This window comes from Arachis ipaensis, chromosome B9, assembly GCF_059453495.1.
Source record: "Arachis ipaensis isolate K30076 ecotype BB chromosome B9, ASM5945349v1, whole genome shotgun sequence".
Classification (NCBI taxonomy): Eukaryota; Viridiplantae; Streptophyta; class Magnoliopsida; order Fabales; family Fabaceae; genus Arachis; species Arachis ipaensis.
The window spans coordinates 15,216,550-15,226,761 of NC_142444.1; the positions used below are offsets into that span (position 1 = coordinate 15,216,550).

The following is a 10,212-nucleotide window of genomic DNA, read 5'->3' on the forward strand; positions in this document are numbered from 1 at the left end:
TTAGAGGTAAATTTTTTATTTTTTCAACCAATCAAAAGACTAAAATTACTATTCAGTCTTATTTCAAACATAAAAAATTAAAAATGTCTGCAAGAGTTGCCAATAACTTATATTAATTTTGTTGTGGGAGCAGAATTAATTTTGTTATGGGGCAAAATTAATTTTGTGGTGTGGGGGACAACTGACCGATATTATTAAAAACTACTAAAAGATTTTTAAATTTTCATTGAAAACACTTGCCCCCACTACTTTAAAAGTAGATCCGTCCTTTGATCACATTCACTTTAACTTTTTATAATATATAATATAATATAATATTTACATAGAATGCAAGTCCAAATTTTTATTTATATTTTAAAGAAAAATATTAATTAATTTTTTGCTAATATCAGTCGATATTTTAAAAATGATCGTTTTAACCAAATTTCTAAATGCTAAATTTTAGATATCAAAATTTCAAATTCTAATTACTAAATAAAAATATTTTTATTTAATAATTTACAAATAAAAGTAAAAATGAAAAAAAAATTACAATATAAATTAATTAATATATATTTACTAATTACAAATTAATTTTCTGTAGTTATCCTTTAATTTAATCAAGACATTTGCAAATCAAATACTATTTATATCACCCTATATAAAAGGAAATATTTCTACAATATAGTCTATATATTTACATCACACTAATATTTTAAATTAAACACCTTTTACAATATAATACATAAAAAACAACACCACTGCCACCACGCAGCAAGCATGCATGCTCACACACGTACACACATATAAACCCTAAAAGAAGAACAAAAATTATTTATGCGACATCATGTTGCTAACAAAATTATTTATGTCAAACCTTTGTTGGATTACTTTAAAACTTTTTTGTTATTACATAAATAATTTTGTAGCAACATAATCTCTCTTGAGTAATTTTAATATTTCATTTTATATTTTTATTAGGTAATAGAAAGATATTTTTTTTTTGTCAGATAGATTAGACAGGGCCTAATTTTAAGCATTATTTATGTATTACACACCCACACAACACACTCACACACTATATAAATTTATTTAAGGGTTCATTTTTTTTATCACTTGAACCCGATGCAGCTACTTGCGAGGCAGCAGCCTCGGCTGCAGAAAGATATTACTTCAGGGATAAAGTTCACAAGATACTTGTGGGCTTAGAATAATTTTTAGTGGAGTCAACTTGGGCAAGGTTAGGCCCAAGCCTTCTCTCATGTCAAGAGGTTCATCCATGGGAGAATCGAAGTCAAATGCTTGAAGGAAACGTGCAAGTGTGATGAGGCTCACTTGTGTTGCCAAAGAGGCTCCAGGGCAAACTCTTCTACCTAACCCAAATGGAAGGTATTCAAAGTGGTGATCTTCATCAACTTCTCCATTCCCATTAATAAACCTCTCTGGTGAAAACTTCTCTGGCTCTGACCAAATACTTGGATCTCTATGTAGCTTCCACACATTTCCGAAGACACGTGTCCCTTTTGGCACGTAATATCCATTAATGTAACAATCTTCTCTTGCTTCATGGGGTAATAATAGAGGTCCACCCGGATATAACCTTAGAGTTTCTTTGAAAATTGCTTGTAAATAAACAAGATTTTTCATATCATATGCCTCTACTTTTCTCAAGCTACCTACATGAACATTAATTTCCTCTTGTGCGCGCTTCAAAGCATGTTTGTTCTTCAACAATAAAGCTAGCATCCATATCATTGTTGAGGACGTTGTGTCTGTCCCTGCCAACAAGATACCCTAATACAAAAAGTCAACCTGTTAGACCATTGCAAAACATCTATCTATTTTCTATCTATCCATGATTAGCTCTATTTTCAGAAGAGAAATTGGTAGGGAAAATTAGAAGTTTAAAAGTTTAAAAATTCAATCAAAATTAAATCAAATATGATAAAATAATATTTTTATATATAAAAAATATATTTTAAATAAATATTTTATTATTTTATTATTTTAATTCAGTTAATCACTAAAATACTAAACCAATTTGACTTATTTCTCTATTTTTTAATCGATTCACTGACAATTGATTTTTATTTTGAACCAAACCAGTTTATAATGACTAACTAATTTTCGATTATTCTGGTCAAATAGGTTAATTTAGTCTAATTCTCATAATTATATTTTTAAGGTTTTAATATTCAGTTGGTGATATATTATTATTCAAGTGCTAGAGTTAAATTCCATTTTAGTTTTTGAGATCGGCGAGTTGTATTGATTTGGTCTCTGATTTTTTAATTGCCATAATTTAGTCTTCTAAATTAAAAAAATACACCAATGTAATCTTTCGTATATCTTTCGCCGCTGGAACTCAACATCGTTAGTGGCGTAGCTCAAACTTTATCACGCTAGACATATTAAAACGACGTGATATGCGTTTTGGCGCTAAAGAAGGTACTAAATGACGTCGTTTGAGTGTTTAAACAATACTAAAACGTTATATTCCTCCCTTTTAATATTGTTGAAACCCTGAAATGATATCATTTAGTGCGTTTTTAGCGTCAAAACGTGTAAAACGTCGTTTTAATATGTCTAACATGGCAGTAAGACTTGAACTATCTCACTAACGGTATTGAGGAGGGACTATATTGGTGCACTTTTTTTAATCTGGAGGATCAAATTATAGCAATTAAAAAGTTAGGGACCAAATTAGTGCAACTCGTTAATTTTAGAGACTAAAGTGGGGTTTAACTCTATTAGTTAAAAAGAATTATATTACTTTCAAATAAATGTTTTTGTTGTTGTTAAATTATAAAATAATTATCACAAATTATTAAGGATAATTAATGTAGTGTAAAATTGAGGAGGAGGAGGAATTAATAAAATGTGAAAACTCTACAATGATAGATAATATTAGGCAAAACTTTTTATATTGAGAGAGAATTAATCTTGGACAAAGTAGTACAATGACATATAGAGTTGAAAGCCATAAAAAACAAGAACTCCCCATAGTTGACTACACAAATTAGGACACCCACAAATTACTGTTGCATCAACTCATAGAAAAGAGAGACTATAACTTTCACATTGATGTTACTTGTCTAGCTAACTACTCTTGATTTTTTTTTTCTTTTTCAAATTAAAGATAGCATATTTTTAAAGTTAATTGACAGAGTCCAAGTTTCGTATACTATTTCTTGATATATGGGTGTTTCCCAATATGTCACAGTCACCCTACATATATAAAACAGTAAAATATATCAAATGGAAATTAAAAAAAATAGTGATAATTATTACATGGATCCTTATTATCTTATTATTCTGAATATTTATTTTATAATGATAGGTTTGTGTAAATTGCCAGGATCCTTGACTTTGTTAGCGCAAACATTGTTAAGTTTTTCTTCAATTACTAATGAAGGTATATTATATTAGGGTTTAATTATGTGTCATAAGAGTACATAATATATTTATTATTAGTAAAAAATTTTAAATATTTTTATTCAATAAAAATAAAATAAATGTATTAAAAATTTAAATTATTTTTATTTTAATAATTTTTTTTAATTTATAAATTTAGAAGACACATATTAACTAAACTTATTATATTATTATTGACTTAGTTTTATATAATAATATAATAATGTACACAATGTCACAACTACACACGTAACATTTAGGAGTTCAATGGACAAATGCATTTAGTTTCGTAAGAATCGAGTATTCTGTATTAATAAAAAGTCAACGCCAAGCCCCTAGAGAGTAGAGAATTTGAATAGTATGCATAATGTGGTATGAATAATTATATTTTTTGTGAGGAGGCGCTAGGTAAATAATAATTATCTTGAATAATATTAATAATTATTAATCAAATAAAAATATATTATATTTTTAAATTAATTATCTAAATTTTAATATTAAAATAATTATCTGTTCATTTTAGTAAAATGAACATTCGATATATCTATTATTTATATTGTTTAATATTTTTATTGTATACTTATACTTTTCCATTTTTTATATAATAGGTTTTTTGTGGATTTAATTTTTTTTAAGTGATAAAAATTGTGGACCTCGGCCTGTTATTGGAATACCAAAAACAAATTAACAATAATTAAATTTTAGATTTTTAAGTGATAAAAATTTTTAAATTATTTATTTTAAAAATTTAAACTAATAAAAAAACAAATAATTATCTATATATAATATATATAAGATTTTATTTTTAAATTTTATTGTTAACAATATATATAATCTAAAAAGAAAGTCTATGTCGATATTATTAGGGGTGGCAATAAATAGGGTAGAGTAGGATTTGAATCAAATTCTAACTTTATTCACTAATTGAGATTTTTATATAAACTCAATCTAATTTTACACGTGAATTGGGAATATTCTGACCCTAATTTTATCTGTTTTTAATTCGCAGGTATCCGATTCTATCCGTGGATTACTAAAAAGATGTAATATTATTATATAACTTGATGATAATTTAAAATAAAATTAATTTTTATATAAAAAATATTAAATTATCAATTAATAATCTTTTTTAATAGCTAAAAATCTTTTACATTTAGTAAGAGGTGAATACTTAAAACCTACATATTACAGTCCTATCCGATTGAATTAAATCGGATTGAATATTTGCGGATAAATTTTATATTTACTCTAGATATTGTGCTATATTTTATCCTATCGAATTAGATTGGATAATATCGTACTATACATCTGATTTAAAAATAAATTATTAAAATCGGAGTTCCTGTATACTTATCCAAATTTTACCGCTATATTTATGGAAATTCTTGGTTTTTTGGCACCACAAAATTTCAATTTATAGAAATCTTTTTTGTTTCATATATTGAAACATCATTTTCTATGTAACAACACAGTATTGTTGATGATACAATTTAGTACCCATGGTGTCACCGTGGGAAAAATCTATGTTTATCATAGAAAGCTTGGCTTCTTTTATCTTATCTTTTCTTGTTTTATTTATTTTTCTTTGTTAAAAAATAATAATTGTAACAATACGACGTATTTGAAACAAATTAAAATAGCAGTGGGAACTTAAAAATAAAGTCAAATAAATTTCATTCATGTAAAATTGGTGACTTTTGGTCTTACCTTCTTTAAATTCTTTTTTTTTCTTTACTTAATGTTGTGGCTAAATCCCTAATTACCTCTCTTCACAAACTTTATTACTCTTTATAAAAGGTTTAGTTGTAATATTATTTGTCAACAATATTATTGATACATTAAAATCAGTTACTAATATATTTATCTATAAATATATGGATAATTTAATTTATTTTTAATGTATATTTATATTTTAATATATATTTTATACTAATAATTAATTTTAGTGATTGATTTTAGTGTGCATGTAATATAATAGATTATTTTTGTATATTTGAATTGTTGTCTATTTGATATATAATTTCAACCTAAGAGTGATTAAAAGTTACCAAAAGTCTAAGAGTAATTAAAACGGCATACATATGCATGAAAAAGAGTCTAGGCTTACCATAATTTGAGCTTTAATGATAGTGTCACGTGTATGGCCAGAATCAGGATCATCTTCAACAACGGAAAGCATGACATCAATGAAATCTTGCTTCTCGCTTGAGCTATTTACCTTATTACCCTTCATCCTATGATCTTCAACCCAGCTTCCCAAAAGTGTGTCCAAATCTTTTGCAATTCTCTTCATGGATTTAAGAACTTTCCCTTCTATACCAAACCATTGAATTATAGGGATCACATCCGAAGGAACAAAACCCCCTCCAGATAAATGCAAAGCTTCTCTTATAAGCTTCACAACTCTATGTGCTTCAACATCGTCCACATCTTGCAAGAAACTAAAGTACCTTTTTCCTGCTATCATCTTTGTGATTATGTTGAAACTTAACCGTTCCAACCATTCACTAATAACAACAACTTTAACTGGCGAATTTCCTGCAGAATACAATAACAGATCCTTGATCAAAGTATCAATCTCGGATTCATATACATACCTCAATAATTCGACGCGGCGAGACGAGAGTAGTTCAAGCGTAGCTAGCTTCTTGTGTTTTATAAAGAAGGAGCCATAAGGAGCGAACCCAAAACCGGCGTAGTTATAGCCAATGTATACTCCCTGGCTAGACTTGGGGCGCGAGGCAAGAGCTTTGTCATTTATGGTGAAACATTCTTTGATTCCATCTTTGTTAGAGATCACAATAGCAGGGTATGATCCCAGACGGATTCGGAATATGGGACCGTACTTATCGGAGAAAGAAGCGAAGGTTCTTGCAAGTGGAGTTTTGGTTCCTAGTAAATGGAGGTGACCTATTAATGGGAACGCACCAGGTAGTTCTGGTGCTTGCAATTGCTTCTCACTTGTTTTGTTCATAATCCTCCATATGTTGTAGACAAGGACCAAGGCTAAAGCTACAAGCATTACTGTTGGAAGAGAAAGGAAATCCATTATTTGTGGTCTAAGTTTTGTGTAAGATTGAAGCTAAGATTATTGGGTCATAAGATTTTGAGAAGTGTCCTATTCGTTTATATATTGGTCTCGTGGGAAACCATGGTTTAATTTTATAGTTGCAATTGGGTATAAATATTTTTAGAATTTTTGTTAGGTAGAGAATGACTTTTGTAAATAATGTAAATAATGAGTCTATAATTGACCCAATAAAGTAAAAAGATACTCTACTTCTAAATTATCTTGTAAACCTTAATATTAGAATAACTATCTGCACATCTAGAGAATTGAATATCGAGCTATTGTTAACTGTGTATGAATAAATCAAATCAAAAGAAATAACTATCCAATTAAAAATAATGAACATAATCATTTGCATACCTATTAAATTGAACATATGACATATCCATTGTTCACATTATTTAGTATTTTCATTGTCTACTTATATTTTGTCATATTTTATTGTAAATTGTAATTAACTATATGTGGAGTGCAAAAGTAGAACGTGCAAAATTGTAATTAACATTTGTTTAGATGCGTGTAAAAGATGATTTTTGGCTACTTGTAGATTTTGTATAGGCTTAGATGAAAATTTTCTGAAGACCCAATATGGTGGTCAAATCCTATTTGTTATTGGCCAAAATACAAACAATCACATATATATATATATATGAGATTGTCCCCGTTGAAAACACTAACACTGAAGGTGGTTGTTGGAATTATTTCATCAAGATTTGGGAGATTACAAGTAAAATAAGTTGTGTTTTATATTAGATATGTAATGGAAGGATCTCCAACTTAGAGAACTACTGTAGAATTATGTAAGTATACTAGTTAAGATGGATTCTTTGAAATTATCAAAAAGATTGAGAGAGTTAATAAGGATGCTTGGAATTATCTGAACAAGTGGTTTAGAGATTTTTAGAGCTGAATTTTCTTCAGTAATATACCTAAAATAGACAACATCTGCAATAATGCTTGTGAAGTCTTCAACTCTAGAATCAAAGAAGTTAGAGCCAAGCCTATTATCACATTTTTTGAAGAAGTTGGGATGTATGCATTGAGGTCTATAGCTAGGAACAAGTCAAGTTTAATTCGAACATTGAAATTTCACCTCCAATACAGTGCAGCAGATTAGAAAAGATAAAGAAGGAATAAAAGAATTGAGTCCCTGTGTGGTCTGGTGATACAAACTACGAGAAATTCGAAGTTCATGGCTAACCAACCAACATGGTTGTGGACTTGAAAAAGAGGCTCTGCACATGTGATTTCTGACAATTGAGTGATAATATTTTTTACATGTTTATTGTTATCTTATTATTGCTATCCATGAGTGGCAATTGAATTTATAATTGGCTTATTATTGTTATCTTTGTTGTTGTGTTAATTCTATTTGGGGATGCTATGTGTGCATGTTTGTACTGCATTGGTAAGGACCGGTAAAAAATCAAATGAATTTTGTCATAAGTGGTTGACTATGGAAGCATATAATGACATATATGCCTTCCATATCAATCTAATTTCAGGTCAAGCACTATGAAAAAAGTCACTATATAACAAGCCATAAGTATCTAAATTTAGAAAGAAGTCAGGGCCAATTAAAAAAAAAAAAAGAAGAAAGGATGCAGATGAGGAGGCAAGTGGGAGTAAGAAGCAGAAGACCAAGCTAAAAAAAATTTATGAAAAATGTTGCTGTTGTTATTGTGGTAAAGTAGGACACAACAAAAGAAATTGTGCAAAGAGAGATGCTGCTGCAGAAGTGACTGCTGTTGCAGAAGCTACTACTACTAATGGTGGTGAAAGTCAGGCTAACAATTCTGCTCCAATTGGACCGGTAAATGGTGATGAAGTCACCCCTGTTCCACAACTTCATATTGAAATCCAGCTTGAACTCAATCAACCACCCTTGTTAGAAACTGATGATTCTCAACAGGTTCACAATATTAAATGACATTGATTTTATTAAATATATATTCTTGTCAATTTTATTAACTATTATACATGTTTTTGTTGATAGGTTTTATCAACTCCTGTTAAGCTACCAAAACTCCCTTCTAAAAGAAAGTTGTCCAAAGCTGTAAAATCAATTTCAGAAAGCAGTAATTCATCAGCAAGAACCCCACCTACTGCTACTTCACTAGCTAGCACTCCACCAGCAAAGAATCATCCACCTAATTCTATGCAAGGTGCAACACAGAAAACTACTACTACAAAGCTTGCAAATTTTTTGAAGCTTGTGTTCAATCCTGAATTCACACTACCCAGAATAAAAAAAAAATGAAGACTTAAATTATTATGTATATGGAACCTTTAGTATTTTTGTCCATCTATTTTGTTTGAATTATTTAATTTCAATGTTGTCTTAATTAGGATCCTATGATTTTATGGCTTTGTAAGACCTTAATTATGAAAACTTTGATATCATGAATGAACAATGTTTCTTAGTGAACAATGTTTTAACTATGTTTCATTATATTATGGACAACAATTATAATATGAATGAATGGATTAGTATTTCATATTGTTTCTCCAATTTTCAAAATATGCAAGTACAGTGATGTCGTTTACTTTAATTTGCATTTCTTTCAAATAAAAAGATAGGTATAAGTACAGGAACAACATATGCATATAACATGTCATTTATTTTTTACTAGATACAATTGGCTAAATTGTCTATCCAACTTGAAGAGAAGAACAACTCTTCTATAATCAACAGCATAAATACAAACACCAAAATTTTACCCATTTTAGAATTCTAACTTCAGACTCTAACCTCCCAAGTTTTCAAGCAGTCTTTATCTTCTATTCTTCATTGTCAATTGAAAGGTGTTCTACCATCACATGTTATCACATCTTCTTCCAGAATTTTATCTACCTATATAAACAATCCACACCACTTTTTACCTACAGTCTGCACCCAAGAAAGTGAATCGGCCAAGTTTACAGCAATACAGAAATACATTGTAGTTTGGGCAAACAACAACAATCACTTAGATTGTAGTTTGGGCAACCGACAAACGGTCCTCCTGGGTTGGAATCCGTTCCTGACCATCGCAACACTAGTCTCGACCCGCACCTATACCATTCTGACAAATGCGAATCTCTATTTCTAGTCATTCTCCTCATAATGCTTCCAAAAGATCGTGGGTTGTTCGAGCTCCCAGCTACGTTGCCCGTGCTAGCCATAACCGTGTGGCTTTGAAGATGGAGAAGTCAAGACAAGAGAATACAAGCGAAGAGATAAGAAGAGAGTGGGCAATGCATAGGTTGATCTTTAAATTTGGGGATTAGAATTTTTAACTTCAATTTAGGGACCAAATTGAATAAAAAAAGTTTACTCATCCATGTCACCTAACCGTTTTGTTGCCAGCGTGTCATAGAGGAGTCCAGATCAGCTTTCCGGTGGAGCTTGGTGGACGGAAATTGCTAGAAAGACGACTGTGGGTCCCATTGTACAACTTCAGGAATGAAATTGGGTAACTATTAAGTTCAGGAATTACTTTGAGACTCAAGTGTAATTTCAGGGACCACTTTGAAACTTAACTCATTTGATGTGTGTAACATTAGACTGCCATTTTCTCCTTTTCTTCTTCTCTTCTCGACGCCAAACCTCTCATCTTTTCCCTCTATTGCTTTTCTTTCTTTAAGAAATGAGAGATTCAAATTCTCTTAGGTAGCGTTTGGAAGAGAGACAGAGATTAAGAGACTAAGACTGAGAGATAAAGACTGAAATAAGTCTCAGTATTGTGTTTGGTGTAAAGTAGGAGACA

At 29.9% G+C, this 10,212-nt stretch overlaps 1 protein-coding gene across 1 annotated transcript; it reads right to left on the reverse strand.

Annotated features, from left to right (window-relative positions):
* Positions 1-606: 606 nt before the first annotated feature.
* Positions 607-6,519, reverse strand: LOC107618756 (cytochrome P450 CYP82J17). Its single transcript, XM_088497796.1, has 2 exons — positions 5,501-6,519; positions 607-1,773 (listed from the first exon to the last, which is right to left on the reverse strand). The coding sequence occupies exons 1-2, from the start codon at positions 6,440-6,442 to the stop codon at positions 1,153-1,155; spliced, it is 1,563 nt and encodes a 520-aa protein (XP_088353922.1). The 5' UTR covers positions 6,443-6,519; the 3' UTR covers positions 607-1,152.
* Positions 6,520-10,212: the final 3,693 nt, after the last annotated feature.